Genomic DNA, 17,731 nt, shown 5'->3' with positions numbered 1-17,731 from the left:
CATATTCTTCTTCAACATGAGTTGGAACCAAGACAGACACATCATCATTGATCTATAGCCTCTTTTAAGACGAAGCACTATTTTAATCCAAATTATCCCTCTTGGCCCCGGTCATTATCCAGTCATCTTGCAAACTCCAACAAAAGAAACAGTCATCACAAATCTTACAAGCCGAGGGCGGTGTTGAAGGCATCAGCGGCCTCCTGGCCCTGCAAGCCCTGGGCATCAGCCTGTCCTTGCTCACAGGCAGCAACAGCATCGTCAGCAGCCTGACATCTCGAGCCGAGCTGACCGCAGATGAAGCTGCTGATGATGTTGATGTTCTGCGCGGAGCCGTGCTCGAAGTCGCCGGCGGGGCCGAAGGAGGCCTCCTTGCGCCCGTCGAGGCCCTCGGCGAACTGGATGCTGGGGTCCTGGCACTCGCCGAAGTCGAGGTTCTGGCGCGAGACGAGGTTGCTCGTGATGCGCATCCTGCGGCCCTTGGAGCCGACGCTGGAGGAGCGGCGGAGCTTCTTGAGGGAGGCCGCGGCGAGGCAGTCGTCCTCCTGGGCGTCGCAGTCGGCGACCGTGATGTCCTCGGAACCCGAGTTCGCGGCGTCGGCGCAGGCGTTGTGCTGCACGGCGCAGGAACGCTGGAGGGCGGCGCCGGCGTTGACGAAGGTGGCGCCGTTGGTTGAGAAGGGCTTGTCGGAGGCGGCGTCGGAGGTGACGGGGGGAGGAGGGCCGCCGAGGTCGCCGGTGAAGGTCTGGACGTCCGTTCCGGTGGCGGCGTCGTTGCCTGCGTTGTCGTTGGCATTATCGGCGTTGCCGTTGTTCTGGTTGCCGTTGTTGTTCTGGTTGTTGTTGTTACCATTCTGGTTGTTGCCGTTCTGGTTGTTACCAGTGTTGTCGTCGACGGCATCCGCAGTATCATCAGCGGCGTCATCGGCGTTGTTGTTTCCGTTGTTGTTGGCGTTGCCATTGCCAGTAGCATCGTCCGCAGTGTCATCGGCGGCATCGTCAGCGTTGTTTCCATTGTTGTTCTGGTTGTTGCCGTTGTTGCCGTTGTTGCCGTTGTTGCCGTTGTTGTTGGTGTTGCCGTTGCCCGTGGCATCATCAGCAGCATCGTCATTGCCGTTCTGGTTTCCGTTGTTGTTCTGGTTCCCGTTCTGGTTGTTGCCGTTGCCGTTGGCATTGGCATTGCCCCCGTTGCCGGCAGACTGAACAGCGTCGGCGGTCTCGTTGGCAGCGGCTCCAGCGTTGGCGTTGGCGTTCTTGTTGCCGCGGCGGAACTTGTCAGCGACGCTCGTGGCGTTGGCAGCAGCTCCATCGTCCTCAGCGTTCGCGTTCTTCTTGCCGCGGCGAACCTTGTCAGCGACACTGGTAGCGTTGGCAGCAGCCCCGTCCTCCTCGGCGTTGGCGTTCTTGTTACCGCGGCGCAGCTTCTCGGAGACGCTGGTGGCGTTGGCGGCGGATCCGGCCTCGTCGGCGGCAGCGGCCTTGCCCTTGCCGCGGCGGTTCAGGAGGCTCCATTTGGTGGCACGGCGAAGGTTCCTCTTGGCGATCGCGGTCGAGTTGGCTGCACAGCCTCGAAGGGCAATCGGTCAGTCATATTCATACAAGAGGCGGTTGTGCGGAAGTAGCTTACCAGCACCCTCGGCCCCAGCGTTGCCACCAGCGTTGCCGCCGGCTCCGGAAACAGCGGCCTGGATCTCCTCGGGGGTGGCGTCCTGGACCAGGAGGTTCTGGGTGAAGATGCATCCCTCGGCATCGTCGGCGTCGTCGCAGGTGTTACCGGCTCCGGTGTTGTCATTCGGCTGTATCACGTCAGTCTTCCCACGCCCACATCAGTCAACGACCCGGGAGATAACTCACGTCGCCAGGCTCAAAGGTGCCCGCGTCGAGGGCGAGCATGGGGTCGGCGCCGACGGCGGAGAGCTGCCTCGCCAGCTCGAGGGTGATCTTCTTGTTCTCCTCGGCGGCGCCGTCGGAGGCGGGGTCCTGGTGCTGGGAGAGGGCGGCGATCTCGGGGTTCTGGGCGGTCTCGTCGCAGAGGACGCTCTTGAGGCCGACGGAGCCCGTGTTGCGCTCGACGGCGCGGAAGACGAGGGCGCTGGCCATGCCGTCGACGTCGCCGGCGGCCTTGGCGGCGCTGAAGGCCGAGTCGGCCGTGGACTGGTGCAGGCAGTCGAGGTTGGTGACGTCGCCGGCGCCGGCCTCGGCGGCGGCGTTGCCCAGCAGGCCGAAGACGGCGTCCTGGATGTTGAGGGGGTTGTCCTGCTTCAGGAGCGCGTTGACGGCGCGGAGGTACTTTTCGTGGGAGTGCTCCTGGGGCACCTCGGCGGTGGCGAGGCCGATGAGGGCCGAGAGGGCGAGGGGGTTCTGGAACTTCATGGTGATCCGGGGTCTCGATCAGGTCGCGTCCTGGAGAAGAAGGGAAAAAAAAGCGGCTGGATAAAGTACAGTTTAAAACCTAGGTCCAAAAATAGGAGGGCCGGCCCAGAGAATTTGGAGAGAAGGACAAAAAGGAGTAAAGAATGGAAGTGAAGAAAGTGTACAAGAAAGAGTTCCCAGAACTGAACGAAGGAGAGGAGGCGTGATGGAGAAACAAAACCTTTCTTCTGTCTAGTAAACGAAAGAAGACGGGGAGTTATATACAGAGATGTTGACGAGGGATAGTGTAAAAAGATCTTTCCCCCCATCAACCCTCGAGACGCCCGCCCGCCCGCGTCTCCCAGTCCGTTCGTCTCATCATCCCAACGCTCGCAACGTCGACGACCGACGGCCACGCCCCTGAAGATACTCGCTTGGGAAAGCGAGGGCGTCGATCCTCTGGGAAACTGGATCGTCTCCGCGGTTGTGATGCGGCTTGGCGGTAGCGACCCGGAGTTGGTTTGTGGGTATGAGCTGTCGGCTGGGCAAGGCTCCGATGCGGCTCATCCACATGGGTGAAGGAGACAGGAGACACGGCCCATGGCGAGCCAAGAGTTCGTCCGTTCCGCCAGGACGGGCGGAGGGTGGACGTCAGTCGTCATGGCTGGAGGTCGACTGGTCGATTGCCTGTTTCGGCGGTTGGTCCGGCTCGGAGCGGTGGCGGTGGGACGTCGGGAGGTTGGAGTCGAAGTTTGAGATCGGTTTGCCTAGCAAACACGTTGGAGGAATCCGTGATGGAAGATGCCCGAATGCGTTCTTCTCATATTGGACAGTGTACTGTAGTTGGTTGTGATGACCACTTGGTCAATACCGTTTGCCAACTTGCTCATCACTCGATGATACTGATATGGATAGTTGGCTCCTCGATGCCGAATCCAAAAAACTCAAAAGGAGCCTCAACCCGATCAGCATTCAATCAAGCTGTGGTCCATCCGCCATCCGCCCCCTGCTCTTGGCGGAAGGGCTCTGAAGTTGAGCAGAGTTTGAGGAAAGCGGAAATCAGACGGCAGCTGTCGCGGGACGACGTCTCATCCACTCTCCGAGCCGCCTTTCGGAGGTCCGCCATTGGCTCGCTTGAATCCGTGCGGCCATGTGGAGCTCGCAGGGCACCGGGGTCTTCCATCGAGGGTGACAACTCCCTGTCGGCGATGGTAGCATCACCATCTTTCAGTATTCAGTTTTCCCAATTACCATTCACATCATCTGCCGTGATGTTGCCTGGACCCGGACGCATTAATATAGATTTCATTATTTGCTGTGGTAAGACATATGCAGCCGCTGGATATCAATGCCCAGAGTGTCATCTCATGAAATGCACTTGACCGCGTCGATCATATTCATGCCGAACGAAAGCACACTCCAACCCGAGTCCAAACACTTCAGATGATCTCACGAGATGGAATGAACCACGAGCCTCCATCTCTCTCACGTCAACAACCGGCCACCAACTCTTCAAATCACACACACACACACACACACACGCGCAACACCTCGACCACCAACAACAACCTCATCTCTATCCCCAATAGCCAATCTGGCCGCCCCGCAAGCCAAACAGGGAACCGAGCAAGGACTCTATTTTCACAACCGCGCTTCCAAAACATCTGGACCCTCTTTACCGCCCGGATCCCGACAACACCTGCAACGCCCAGCCCTCCTCGAAACATTCCTCTCTTTCCAGGCCCCAGAACCTGGTGTCTGTCTGGCAGCTATCTGTCCAACTTTAGGACTCTCATCTTACCTGAGCGATTGAACACACACGCGCTGCCCGACCCAACCAACAGTCGTCGTGCGATCGGCTCGACATGGTCGTCCCACGCTGGACCGACCCAGCCCCCGCCGTCTTTCGTCCCAAAACATCAACGCGTCATCTAGCCGGGCCCCAGGAGTCGGCGATCACTGGTGGATGGATGAAGCTGGTATGAGGGAGCCCGGTTGCCGGAGCCTGGGTCGGGGTCTACGCGCCATGGGACTCTGCGGTCGCTTCACGACAAGTCTGGTCGCGTTATGCCATTGCCGTCGCACATCAACGGCTGCGTCTGATCTGCCATAACCATCTCTCGAGGCAACTCTATCTTATAAAAACAGCCTTGGTCCTATTTCGCAGCTTTCGGTGGCAGGCTCTTTCATCCCTTTCCTGTTCGGTACCGAGCTTCTCGGAATGTTTGAACAATCATGCCGTGGAGGATCGACGCGCCCGGACTCACTGCTGCCGTCAGTATACTCGGCGAGAGAACCCATTACCACCTCGACATCACATCACATGACTGATGCGGCTACTTTGAAGTTGCGAGGCTGCTCATTGTTCCTGGACGCTCTGTGACTTTTTTGTACAAGGGCATTACCGCCCGGGGACACGTCTAAGAAAAAAAGAAAATGACCTCTCTCTTTGACTCTCCGGAACCCAAACCCCGGCACCCATTTGGTCTCCGATGCAAAATAAAAAAGAAAAAATAAGTCGGTTCTCTAATTGGTGGTTGTTGCCGTCAACAGCACATCGCGTCCCCCGCGAAGGGGGGACCCCGGCCATCGTCTTTCCTCCCCTCTCTTCCTCCTTCTCGTTATACTCGTACAAAGGCGGCGCTTAACCGATGACCAGCTTGCCCTCCTCGGGGAAGTCGTACTCGGGGATCTCGAGGTTGAGGGGGGCGGGTCCTTTTCTGATACGGCCGGAGATGTCGTAGTGAGAACCGTGGCAGGGGCAGAACCAACCACCGTAGTCACCGGCCTCGCCGATGGGGACACAACCCAAGTGCGTGCAGACACCTAAAAGATCAATATGTCAGTTTGAATGTTCTCTGGGGACGAGTGTGATTGGATAGGCCAAGCCTGAGGCTACGAGGGAATTTCGGCCCTGCGCCGCTTGATGCCAATGGCCCGTATATCCAAAGCACAAAACAGGATCCGAATCGTAGCGGTCGGTAGAGCACGTACCCAACATGACAAGCCACTCGGGGGTCTTGACACGGTCGTCGTCGGACTGGGGGTCACGGAGGGAGGCAACGTTGATCTTGTTGGCCTCGTCGATCTCGGCCTGGGTGCGGTGGCGGATGAAGACGGGCTTGCCTCTCCACTTGATGATGACCTGTGATCGCCGGACGTCAGCGAAAGATATCCTCACGAGAATTCCCCTGCCGTTGCATGAGGCCACTCACGTTCTTGCCCTCAGGGATGGCGCTGAGGTCGACCTCGACCTTGGCCATGGCCAAAACATCGGCGGAGGCGGACATGTTGACGAGGAACTCTGCAATTGAAAACCGCCCGTCAGCCAATGCTCATCCAAATCGTTCCCGGCGTCCAATCCGTAGTCGTATTTCTCGAGATTCGATCCTCCGGGAGTGCACTCGTGGCAAAAGGGCTGTGGTCCCTACCCTGGACGGTGGACTTCGCGCCGGCGGCGGTGATGGCGCCCATGGTGCCGACCATGAAGTATCCGAAAAGCTGGTTGCTGGAGGCGGAGCCCTTGCTCATGTACTTGCTGAAGTCGGGGATCTGGTTGCCCTTCTGGGCGCCCTTGAAGGGGCTCGAGTAGCTCGTGGCCGTGGCGTCGTTCCGGGCGGCCGAGGTGCTGAGGGCGCGAGCAGCCGTGGCGGACGGGGTGCTGCGCGCCAGTTGCCGCAGGCAGGTGCGGGAAGCGTGTGCGAGGGGTGCCATCTCGTGGGATTCGGGAGGTGGAGGGGAGAGGGTTGAGGGCTGATTGCGAGTTGCAATTGGGGAGGGATGACGTTCGGGTGGCAGGAGAGCGTCTTTTTTCGTGATGCTGTGGTTTGAGGATTGCCGAAAGCTTTCTGGCTGGCGGCCTGAGGCAGAACGTTGTGAAATTGGTGCTTGGTGATTGGCTGGTGGGGGCTGCTCATACCCGGCCCTTTCCGGAGTGGCGCCAGGTGATGACTTAATGTGCTCGATAGATGCAATGCCCCCATTAGCAAAGTCCGACTCGAGGTTTCTGGATTCTTGATGCACCGTCCAAATCGACGTACATGTCAATTGAACACAGAATCACACGAAAGAATCACACGAATATTTCCTCTATAACTCATCGAGTTTATAACATTACTCATGTACCCATAATCTAGTAAGATTCAGCGACCATCCCCCATGTCCCATCGCCGCGGATCTTCTATCCTACATATGCATATGCCACCTCAGTGCATGCGCTTGAGCTGTTCCACCAGGTCTCGCATGCTCTCAACTGTTGGTCCCAGTCCTTGGACAACAGCGGCCTGTTTCTCTTCGTCCAGATCTAAGAAACGCTCAATCAACTCGCCATCGACAAACCGGAAAGGCGCGTCGGCTGCCCGCTTGGCATTTCTGAAGCCTCGCCACGACATGAAAGACAGACCCACACCGGGCTCGTTCGCCTGGCCCAGCGTCCTCACGACCTCAGCTAGCCTCTCCTGGAATTGCAGCAGCAAGCTTTGGTACGCAGGTTGGATATCTGCGAAGACGTACAGAGATCCCTCAACCTAGGAAACGTTAGCGATTACCATCTTCGCCGTTGGGTTCACTGTGCTTACCGTTGCCACAAAAGCCATTGGCACGATTGGGTCCTCCTCGTTTGGTTGAATATCGAGCGGGCGGATCTTGTTAACTTGCTCCCCGAGGTGAAATTCACTGATGACTTCCATCTGCTTCTTGTCGTGTTCCGTAGGCGCATTGGGGTTTCTCCTCAGCACCATGACGTTGCCCTGTGCATCTGCTTCCAGCCACGAGTGTTCCTCGAGATGACACACAGACGTGGCCCAGATGTACTGGAAATGCCGCGCTCGCTCAATGAGACGTGCCTTGTCGCCGTCCTGAGCTGGAACGAACTCGACAAGCGTCATTGACTGCATGAGATCGGCAACGCCAATCATGTTGCCCTTAACATCCAGATCAACCGGGAATGTAGAAGGTCGGAACGTCGCCAACTTCTGGAGCGTTCCTGATGTGGTGGAATCTTCGGAGTAATCGTAAACAACCACCGTTTTGCTAAGGCCCGCAACAAGCCTGTCCCCCATGATGGCAAGGCTCCGGCAGGCACCTTTCAACTCGTGGCTGACGATCTGATAGGGATTCTTGTCAGAGTCGACACCGAGGACAATAATTCTGCCCTTGGCATCGTTGTTTTGGTCCATCTCCGGGTCATCCAAATAACTTGTGCCAATGATGAACCTCTCCGCCGGCTGACCAGAACTATCCGGAAGCTCAGCTCTGATGACGCTCTCGACCAGTTCCGTTGACGCGGCACCATCGAGATGGAAGGGTTTTCCAACCACGCCAAGAACGATCTCATCAACCAGTTGGAAACTGCTAGTGACTGTCTCCTCGTTGTTAATGAGTTCTCTGCGGATGGTGCCGATGCCAAAAGCCCGCAGTGCTGGTGAGTAAGCAACCCTGCGCACCGTTTCGCGAAGCGGAAGTGGGTTTACGTGAGTTCTCCTCTCCACATCAATATGGGCAATGCGAACATGTTTGTCGGTGGCCAGAACAATGGCACCAGGGAAAGCGTTTGAATCGAATGGGGCGATGTGTGTGACATCCTCCGCTGTCGCAGCCGAGTATATGATGCGTCCTTCTGAACTGTAGATCAAACTCGAATGCTCGGTGGTAGCAAAGACGTTGCTAACGCCGTCGCTGTCAGGTCGGGGCAAGACATGCAAGCCTGCCTGCTTGCTACCGAGCGTGACACTTTTCCGGCCTGACAACGAGAAGTCTTCTCTTGAGACATTGAATGACACGACCTGCCCATCCTCCATGGAGACGAAAAGGGTAGGACCCAGTAGATGAGCGGGGTGAAGCTGCACCAGAACAATGTCTCGGGGGACGGACACACTGTCGTCAGTCTGCTTGATCGTTTCTCCATGCAGGGCATTAAGAGTCTGGAGATCGATGATGGATACTGAGCCCTTGGACCAGAATCCCACCACACCAACATCTTCAAGGTCTTTTGCGGCATGAATGCATGAGATCTGGTCTCCTGCGCCTCCGATACCGGTGCCCAGCACTTGCTCCCGAGCCGCCAGATTCTCCAAGATATTCAATGACACCAATGTCGTGCCATCAATGGACAATAGTACCCATTTGCCGTTGGATGACGCATTGACGACGCTGCGGCCTTCTGGTACTGACCACGTGCTGACGGTGATGCCGCCTTCGGGGTCGAGCAGTGCCACCCCGGTAGGCGTAACCTGAAGGAGCTGGCCATTGGGTAGGCTCGACGCTACCAGTGTCGGCTGGTCAAAGGCGAGGCCGTGATAGTCGAAAACTTCTTCAATGTCGTCACCTGAATCAAATCTGAAGACTCTCGTATCCGTGATGAAGGAGATAACCAGGGTATCGACTTTGTCAGAGCCGTGCGACCGCAGTGAAAAGAGACCTCGCACGTTGCTCAAATCCTCTAGGACGCCCATATCTTCTAGACCGACGCTGCTTCTGATACTGCGTAAACTGCCGTTCTGGTGGACACCGCATCCAGCCACGATACGGGCTTGACCCGAGGAAAACGCGTTGCCTACTTGACTGTCTCCGGCATTCCCGAGGTCCATGATGGAGAAATCAAGAATAGGCGCGATGTTGGGAATGGTCTGAACGAGTTTCGTTGTTCCTGCTACAACATCGACCCTTAAGAGCTGCGAATCGCCGTAGTGTGATCCCAAGAACAACATGCCGTCTCCCAGGTATACTAGGCACGACGCTCTAGAGGTAAACCCGAGGAGCGTAACAGTCATATCCGTGACTATTACGCCGTCGGTCTCAATTGTCAAGAGGTGCAGATTGCCATAGTCGTCAGAGAGGAAGTAGTTCCTGACATCGTACTCGGCCCACGCAACGAAGATTGTCGGGTTTGTCAAGGCAGCCTCAACAGTGGTCTTGGTCAAAGTGTCAACGTAAACCAGCAGTGTCTCTCCAACAACGATGAGGCCACCAAGTTGCGCCCTGGCAGCTGACGTATCTCTCTTGTGATAACGCTTCACGTCGTCTTCCTCGATACTGACGGGAATTAGGATCCTTGCGTAGGGGTCCTCGATCTCCAATTCAAACTCCCTGTTCCTTTCTGGGTCAAATCTCGAGACCCTAACGTTGTTGTCATCTTGCATGAGGCGGTATATGGCCAATCTGGCGTCCTCCTTGTCGATCTTGGTCTGGTACAGGAAGGCGACGGTCGGATGGCCTGTTTCGGTGGGGACGAATGTGCTGGCCTTCATGAAGAGCTCCGACAGGCGTACATGCTCCCAACTAGGGTCGACTCGCAAAGTGTACGGGGCTCGGGCACCGAGGCGCATGATGTTCATAACACCCTCCCATAAGTGCATGGCCATGAACCTGCCTGACGGGTCAACCAGACACTTGTCCTGGCTCTGGGCCTCGCGCATGTGGGGTTCGGCATTGTCTTCCATGATCTGCTCGGTAACGAGCCGTTGTGCTTTCGAGTCCCATCTCGCTGTGAAGTATTGGAATCGGTCGGTTCCGACGAACAGCAGGTCCGTCTCGTGGTCTTTCGGGGAGAGGCGTTGGAGGAGGAGAATTGTTCCGTATAGTGCAGCGGAGCTGACCATGTACATGTCGTCTTGCGTAACCCGCCATACCTCGAGCCTGTTTGATCTCCTACGGAGAGAGTCAGCGAATGGAGAATTGGCAAGGCCGTGTATGGGTGATTGGCATAGAGGTGCGCCGAGTGTGGAGGGGCAAGACCAGCAGCAGGACTTACGATACCACCAAGCTATCCTCATCTCCAGACAGACGGATCCTCAGCGCATGGCGTATGCTGCTGGGCCGATGAATTGGCGCAATGTATGACATTTTGGCGGTCTGTGAGCTTTGTGAAGTGGGAGCTCTGTCCCAACGTTGCGGCCATGGGAGGATGTCGAGATGGACGATTTGGCAGGCGCTCCTGTGTCGGAGTTTAGCTAGAAGGTCCGGGCCTCTGCTGAGGTCGATTTCATCATCAATTTCCAGCGACTGCAGGTGGGGCAATTTGGTTCACTTTCAGCATCTCGCGCTCGCTGCAGCCCACTGCGGAGGGCGGGCTGCAGGCGGCATGCCTTAGTTGCTTAGGTACGTAGGTACGTAGGTACCTAATAGGCACCTCCGCAGGGACCACTTGATGCGCCGAGACCCCGCCTTCAATTGGCACTTGGACGCTGCTTATCTCTGATATCATTCGCACTGTCCGATTGCCGCCAATCTGGTGCGGCCGGACGGTGTTGGAATCCATTATCTCGCACTCCACGGCGGTCCTTGCGCATCGGGGAAGGAGCGATTGGGTCAATATTCCTTCGTGTTTCTTCTGAACAACTACGGATATGTTTCTTCCCGCGCAATTTCAACTACCAGGTTCTCAAATCACCATCTCGTGGCCAAATAATCCTCCAGATCATGAGGTCATCGGCGTTAGAGCCTTCGCCGACATGATCGCCCTCCTCGACATCGCCGACGTTGAGCAAGAAAACCAATCCCGAGCGCAATCCTTTCAGCCAACGAGAATGCAAGTGACGGCTTCACGGACACCGCCGACTGGGAAGTTCCCAAAGCATGGCCCAGTTCAAGTGAGGATGCTCAGCTCCGAACTTGCTGAAGTCTACCCGGTGCTCTTCGACATCATGGAAGCCCGCCTTTTGGTACAGTCGGTGGCCCGGGTTGGATGATTCCAAAAACGCCGGTACGCCCAACCGGACAGCTTCCTGCATCAGCGGAGTCATCAACTGCAGCCCAGCACCCCGTCTCTGGTGCTTGGGATCCGTCACCAGGATATGCAAGTCTTCAGCCAGCGTTAGATGTCAACTGCTGCTAGTCTGTTTGACGGATGGAGTATGGAGCATGGAGCACTTACAGACACACGGCTTGCCTGCCATCAAACGCTCCCGCATCTTATCCATACCGACAAACAGCATCGTGCACGCCTCCGTGTTCATGCCTTGACTGAGCACACGTGGTTTCGGCACCGGCAGCCCATCCGGATAACTGTTGAACTTGGACCAGGCGATGATCGCTTCATCGCCCTCGAGATCTGTGTCCACCACCTTCAGCATGCGCACGGTTGGGTCCTCCCGAAGCTCCTTCTCCAGGCCGCTGGCTCGGATTCCCAAGTAATCATCCGCTTGGGGTCCGGGAAACAGGATCTTGAATGATGGGCTCTCCTCGAACGCCCGCTGCTCAATCTCGGCGCAACGCCGGAGATCGGCTGCAACAATCGGCTGGACTTCGATGGGCATGACAGCTGCAAGACGATAATATCTCTGGACGATTGTTTTATCTTGAGTTGGTGACAATACTGGGTTGGGCTTCCAATTTGCGCGCGCATGCGATCCTACAAGTACTTCGATGTTTGTTCCACAGCTTACGGACCTCGTAAGCCCGCCACCTGGAGAAGTGGGGTGTTCGGGATGGTTCCACTGGAACCGATCTTACGAGTGGGCCCGGAGCCGAAGCTATTCGGTCTGACTCACTAATTATTGTCCACGTCTTGGTTGGCGTCGTCGAGCTTTCCGCGTGGATTGTTGCTGACGACGTGGACTCTTTCGGTCCCCGTTTAGGAAGCTCACCGATACCGTGTATTGGCGGTTGCTGCATGGTGAGCTTTCTGCGTCATTCGTGCATTTGCATACGGCAGCATTACTTGTGCAGTGTTTCTGCAGATCCAGCCATTTGTAATTCCTGCAGGAGGCGAAAGGGAAATATCATCCTTATAGGCAGACAGAAATAACCTCAAGGTTTATTTCAGCAACGTCAAAAGGTCCCTTGAATCCTTCAACGACATGGGAAGAACTATCATCAAGTGGAGACACTATCGGCCAAATCTTCCTTCTCTTAGCTGTCAAGGTAACTATCACAATCCGATCTGTCTGAGGTGGTCATGGCTGTCTGACTTACATGCTGTCAACAGACCTGTGAACTCGACAACCAACGGGAAAGGGCCTTGGCGATGGCAACAAGCACGCAAACACCTAATTTCTGGATTCCAATGAGCCTCACACCCAATGGAGCCTCATTGATGCAGTCTGCGGGGACGTGCCGAGAGCGTCGTGAAGCTCAGACTGCCATCGATGCACTGCACGACGTCCGCGAGATAGAGTTGACGAATGGTCACCTGCAGCAACTTGCCAATGCCCTGGAGTTGCAGCTGAGCCCGGACTCTTACCCAGCCGCTGAGACAACATCTTCATTTCCAAGTCCCTTCAAAATGATCGTGCATCTTCGAAACGCGCCCAAGCTCCCAGATTGCGTCCCCGGCTGTGTCATCTCAACTCTTCATCGACTGGGCTCTCGCCGTTCGTCCAAAAGTTTAGCGTATGACAGCTGTCTCCGGGTCACTTCTCCTTGGGGTCTCCCCGATGTCTGGCCTGCTGCCGACGATGCTGGCTACATCTACCAAGTAGGAACGATTCGTTTCAGCAAACCTGCAGCCTTTCCCGCACTCCGCTAGGGCCGCATCTCTGATGCATCGGCAGCTTGCCTACGTTAGCTGCGGGGAGCTCCTCGCACAGATCAAGTCTCCCGAATACGCAAGTCTGTTCCCCCGCCGGGAGCCGATGAACGGCTGCTGGCCTGTTGAGTACTACCAGACTGTCAAAAGTGGGCAGAGACACATGCGAATACCTCCCGGCCGAGAGACACGGACATCAACACAGACCCCGACAGGCTGCGCTTCAGGGCGTTCTTGCGTCGGGGACGCACGCTTGCGAGAGCCCAGGCTCTCCCCTCGACACCCACCTTCACCATGTAGCTGCAGAATGGAGAGCTATCATCACATCTGGTCTACGGAAGTGTCTCACGGTCCACCTGCCGACTTTGACAGGAGTCAACGATGCCGCAACTACTCGATCAAAGTCCTGTTTGTGATCCAAGCTTCTTCTCCCACAGACAGAGACGGCTCAAAAGAAGCTTAATATAAACCCATTCGATCTCCCGACGACAGAAGCTTTTCTTTTGGAGCATCAGACAAGGAAAACAAGGTCAGAAGCTTGATTACTTCAAAAGCTACGCTTTATCTTCACAAACTCTCAAGACCCTTCGTCTGCCATCCTACCTTCACAATGTTCACCCTTCCCCTGGTCATTGCTCTCCTGAGCCAGTCGGTCATCATCGCCGCCGCTCCGATCCAGGCCCGTGATAACCTTGACGACATCGAGTCTGCTCTGGCTCCCGTTTCTCAGTCTCTGGCCCAGGTTGATGCTGCCGTCCTTGCTCTCGATGGCGGCCCGGTCACTGCCAACAACCTCCTCGTCCTTGCTCAGCAAACCGAGGCCACTACCAACCAGGCTACCTTCCAGATTCAGCAATCTGGCAGCCTGGGTGCCATCAGAGCTGCCAGACTTCGCCGCATTACGGGTGGCCTGACTGATCAGACGACCACCACTGTCAATGATCTGGTCTCCCGGAAGCCTGTGCTTGACAACCTTGGCGTGAGCAACGTCGCCTTGGACTCCCTTCAGCGACAGAAGATTTCTACCATGGCCCTTGCTGCTGCTCTTGAGGAGAAGGTCCCCAGAATCGGACAGAGAATCGCCGAGGAGGATAGAGTTCAGATTGAGAGCGTTCTCGACAGTGGCATCGCCGCTTATGCCCAGCCCGGCGTCCAGGCAGTCCCTGTCGCCGTAGTCCCTGCTACTGCTCCGGCTGCGGCTCCTGCTCCGGCTCCTGCTGCTCCGGCTCCTTCACCTGCCCCGGGAATCGTCATTCCCGCTGCAGGATCGGTCGCTCCTCTTCCTGCTCAGGGTAACCTTCCGGCTACTCCCCCTGCCGCGGTGGTCCCTGTTCCTCCCGCTGCGGTCCCGGCTCCTCCTGCTGCTGCCCCTCCCGCCGCTGCTCCTGCTCCGGCTCCCCCGGCGGCTGCTCCTGCTCCCCCCGCCGCAGCACCCGCTGATCCGGCTGCCGCTCCTGCCGCTCCAGCCGCGCCCGCTGCTCCTGCAGCGCAGCCTGCCGCCGAGCAACCCGCCGCCGAGCAGCCCTGGCCTGAGGCTGGACAGCCTGCCGCTGCTCCGGCTGCTGTCCCCGCTGCTGCCCCGGCCCCTGCCCCGGCTGTCCCTGTCGCGATGATTCCGACTGCCAACACCCCTGCCCCCGTTTCGGCCGTTGAGGCTGACGAGGAGTAAACACGTACTTGGATATTCGGAGTCGTCGGCGTTTCAAGGCACCTAGGCGCGCATGATGGGACATGGGAAACTGGAAATGGGAAAGGAATGACAGATGATTACAGGATTACTACGAAAATAGAATGACCTAATGCATACTATGTTGCAAATCTTTCTGGAAACCGCAATTCGCTGTGATGCCTTCTCCGTCTTCCTAATAGCGCCATGAGCTTATGCACTCTAGGATTTTACCCCTGGCTGTGCGTGCAGTCGGTGAGTCGGTGATGGTAAGTTGACTGAAACACCCCTCACTAGGTATGGACATCCAGAATGTTGCAGTCTGATGTTCAGAACACCCGCATACCGAGCCAGAACGAGGACAATCCATTGTCTCTCACAATGGTTGCCGACGCCCCGGTCTCGGCTTGTCTGCTGATCTTCCGGTAGGTGCTTGTAACTCTCTCTCAGCCACCACACCGAGCCCTCCCGCCAAGCACGACCGTGACAACTCCTCTTCCCAAGAGAATGCGAAGGCGAACGAGCATCAGGCACTTTTGCTTCCATATCCCCCTCCTCCCCGCTGAGCTGGTGATGCCGATTCCGTGCATTAGTCCCGCCTCTTAGTCCCGTAAGCAGCTGGCCCAAGAGAGGTTCCCTTTTTTTTTCGCACTAAATCATACCGGCGACTATTGGGTGAATCTCATGCGGCCTGCAATGCACTGCACGTCGTACCGACCCGACTAACGCAACTAGAAAATCTGGGAAATGCGACCTCTCGCTCGCCCTCGAGTGCGCTGTCCCGTCGTCCACTTGGCTGCATCCGGCGGTGTCCCGGTTCCAGTCCCAGTCGCCCTGCCTTCTCGCCATCACCACAAAAGTGCGCATGTCCTGACATGTTTGACAGGCCTGGGGTTCTGGCCTCGCACGACACGGTGTCAACGGGCAATGGTGGAGGACTATCCGGTGTGATGGCGCGTTTTCCACCCCCGACTAGCGGGAAAAGCGAGGCGTGGTCCGCATGCAGATGCCACGAGAGTGGTATCGGGTGGCATTGGGGCGGAAAAGCCACAAATGTGATGAGAACGCCTCCTCCCACTCAGTTATCACCTCTCGGAGCACGGCATGGTAATATGTAGGCGACGGGGATTACAAGTAGGGGGTGACGACCCGAGTCCATGGCCCCAGGACGCAGCAGTGCTTCCTGTCTCTTATGCACCCTCGTTGCTTGGTGTCTCATTGCGAAAAAAAATTACGGCCGGCAGTCATGACGCTCCTCGCCCAGTTGTACGGCTTTCGGTGGGTTGTCGTCGGGGTCTTGCTTACTGTCTACGTGGGCAAGAAGATCAAGACGTATAATCGCCTCAAGGCTTTCCGAGGGCCCTTCAGTACCGGCTGGTTCGAGATGTGGCATTCCTTTGCCATCTTGAGCTTCAAGTCGCATTTGAAATATGACGAGGTTTGCAGGAAGTACGGTACGTAACTCATGCTTTCTTTTTTCTCCCACCGCCGTGCTGGGCTCACACACCGTTAGGACCAATTGCCCGGGTTGGACCCAATGATCTGGTCACTTCTTCACCGGAGCTTCTTTTGCACATGAGTGCTATCCGCTCGTCTTATACCAAGACCGAGTGGTTCTACCGCGCTTGTCGACACCGGCCTGACAAGGACCATGTTTTCAGCGAGATGGACGAGGAGAAGCATAAGCAGTTGAGATCTCGGATGGCAGCTGGTGTAAGTTGATTCCATTCATTTTCTCTCGCTTCCTGTTGGTACCGTCGGTTAGATTGCACCAAATATTGACTGGATGTCATTGTAGTACTCCGGAAAAGAAAACCTGGCACTAGAGGCCTCAATCGACACCCATGTGGCTGAGCTGCTCCATCTCATCCGTTCAAAATACCTCTCAACAGAAGCGTCGGCGAAACCAATGGACCTCTCCCAGAAAGTCCAGTTTCTCACGCTTGATGTCATAAGCGACGTCGCCTTCGGGGCTCCCTTCGGCGACGTGCTCGCCGACGCGGACACCAACGACGTTGCTAAAGCCGCCGAAGACGGCCTCATGGCATTCACCTTCGTCATCGCCTTCGGGCTATACAAGCTCGTCCAACACCCCCTCGTCTCTCCCTACCTGGGTCCCAAAGAGACGGACCCCTCGGGTTACGGGAGGATGATCGCCAACGGCCGCGCCATCATCAAAGAGCGTCTCGCGCGCAACGCCGAGAAGCAGTCGGACATGATCGCCTCCTTCATCAAGCACGGCCTGACCGAGGAGGAGATGCTGACCGAGACGACGCTGCAGATGATCGCGGGGTCCGACACCACGGCGGCCTCGCTGCGAGTCGTGATGCTGTACCTGCTCACACACCCGCGTGTGTACGCCAAGCTCCAGGCCGAGGTCGACGCCTTCCACGCCACCGAGCAGGTCTCCACGGCGTCGGGTATCATCTCGGACGTCGAGACCAGGAAGATGGAGTACCTGCAGGCGGTGATCAAGGAGGGTATGCGCGTCCATCCGCCCGTCACCGATTCCGTTCCCAAGCGCGTCCCGGACGGAGGCGACACGGTCGTGATTGACGGCAAGGCCGTCTTCCTCCCCGGAGGCACCAACGTCAACTACGCCGTGTGGCCTCTGCATCTGAGCAAGGCGGTGTTTGGCGAAGATGCCGACGAGTTTCGTCCGGAGCGCTGGCTTCTGGAGACGGACGAGGCCAAGCTGGCTACCATGAACAAGGTGCATGAGCTCGTGTTCGGGTATGGCAAGTACCAGTGTCTGGGTAGGCCCATCGCCATGATGGAGATCAACAAGACCGTCTTTGAGGTAAAGTAGCACGCGTGCTTCTGATTGAGTTATCGCTGACTTTGATGTAGTTGATGCGCAACTTCGACTGGTGTCTTGCCAAGCCCGATACTCCGTGGAAAGAGACCAACTTCGCTGGCATCTTTGCGCATAGGGATATGTGGGTGCTTGCGTCTGAGCGGCAGAAGAACTTGTCAAAGGTTTGAAGGCCCAGGAGCTTGGAATATGTCTTATGTCTCTTATGTCACCCACTCGTATGGTTGCTCGCGTGTCTAAGTTGATTGGTTATATGCATGCTAAGGGACGAGGTTGTTGTGGGAATTGCATTTGATTTGATACCAACAAACCAACAGATTGCCACGTGCAGAGGGATCGTTTGCGCAGGGGTTTTGATATGTAGGGCTGTCGTGAAGGGTTGGTAATATGCGTGGAAGCGGCACAGGTTTGGAAGGACTCGCAGAGGATCAGA

General features: G+C 56.6%; 6 protein-coding genes across 6 annotated transcripts; 2 read left to right on the top strand and 4 right to left on the bottom strand.

Annotated features, from left to right (window-relative positions):
• Positions 1-164: 164 nt before the first annotated feature.
• Positions 165-2,373, bottom strand: CkaCkLH20_07868 (uncharacterized protein; the record flags this gene model as incomplete). Its single annotated transcript, XM_038890584.1, has 3 exons — positions 165-1,567; positions 1,628-1,796; positions 1,855-2,373. The coding sequence occupies 3 exons, from the start codon at positions 2,371-2,373 to the stop codon at positions 165-167; spliced, it is 2,091 nt and encodes a 696-aa protein (XP_038744192.1).
• Positions 2,374-4,996: 2,623 nt separating this feature from the next.
• CkaCkLH20_07867 (cytochrome c reductase iron-sulfur subunit) lies at positions 4,997-6,066 on the bottom strand (the record flags this gene model as incomplete). The annotated part of the gene is made up of 4 exons (XM_038890583.1): positions 4,997-5,178; positions 5,347-5,497; positions 5,568-5,656; positions 5,784-6,066. The coding sequence occupies 4 exons, from the start codon at positions 6,064-6,066 to the stop codon at positions 4,997-4,999; spliced, it is 705 nt and encodes a 234-aa protein (XP_038744191.1).
• Positions 6,067-6,557: 491 nt separating this feature from the next.
• Positions 6,558-10,194, bottom strand: CkaCkLH20_07866 (DNA damage-binding protein 1; the record flags this gene model as incomplete). The annotated part of the gene is made up of 3 exons (XM_038890582.1): positions 6,558-6,878; positions 6,930-9,999; positions 10,103-10,194. 3 exons carry the CDS (start codon positions 10,192-10,194, stop codon positions 6,558-6,560), a joined length of 3,483 nt encoding a protein of 1,160 aa, XP_038744190.1.
• Positions 10,195-10,892: 698 nt separating this feature from the next.
• CkaCkLH20_07865 (GNAT family) lies at positions 10,893-11,606 on the bottom strand (the record flags this gene model as incomplete). The annotated part of the gene is made up of 2 exons (XM_038890581.1): positions 10,893-11,152; positions 11,225-11,606. The coding sequence occupies 2 exons, from the start codon at positions 11,604-11,606 to the stop codon at positions 10,893-10,895; spliced, it is 642 nt and encodes a 213-aa protein (XP_038744189.1).
• A 1,821-nt stretch (positions 11,607-13,427) lies between these two features.
• Positions 13,428-14,486, top strand: CkaCkLH20_07864 (cell wall protein; the record flags this gene model as incomplete). The annotated part of the gene is made up of 1 exon (XM_038890580.1): positions 13,428-14,486. The coding sequence occupies one exon, from the start codon at positions 13,428-13,430 to the stop codon at positions 14,484-14,486; it is 1,059 nt and encodes a 352-aa protein (XP_038744188.1).
• Positions 14,487-15,729: 1,243 nt separating this feature from the next.
• On the top strand, positions 15,730-17,468 carry CkaCkLH20_07863 (cytochrome P450; the record flags this gene model as incomplete). The annotated part of the gene is made up of 4 exons (XM_038890579.1): positions 15,730-15,937; positions 15,997-16,196; positions 16,282-17,283; positions 17,334-17,468. 4 exons carry the CDS (start codon positions 15,730-15,732, stop codon positions 17,466-17,468), a joined length of 1,545 nt encoding a protein of 514 aa, XP_038744187.1.
• Positions 17,469-17,731: the final 263 nt, after the last annotated feature.

Source organism: Colletotrichum karsti (assembly GCF_011947395.1).
Source record: "Colletotrichum karsti strain CkLH20 chromosome Unknown Scaffold25, whole genome shotgun sequence".
NCBI classification, from domain to species: domain Eukaryota; kingdom Fungi; phylum Ascomycota; class Sordariomycetes; order Glomerellales; family Glomerellaceae; genus Colletotrichum; species Colletotrichum karsti.
The sequence above is the reverse complement of the archived record's forward strand: the minus strand, read 5'-3'. Positions and strand labels throughout refer to the sequence as shown.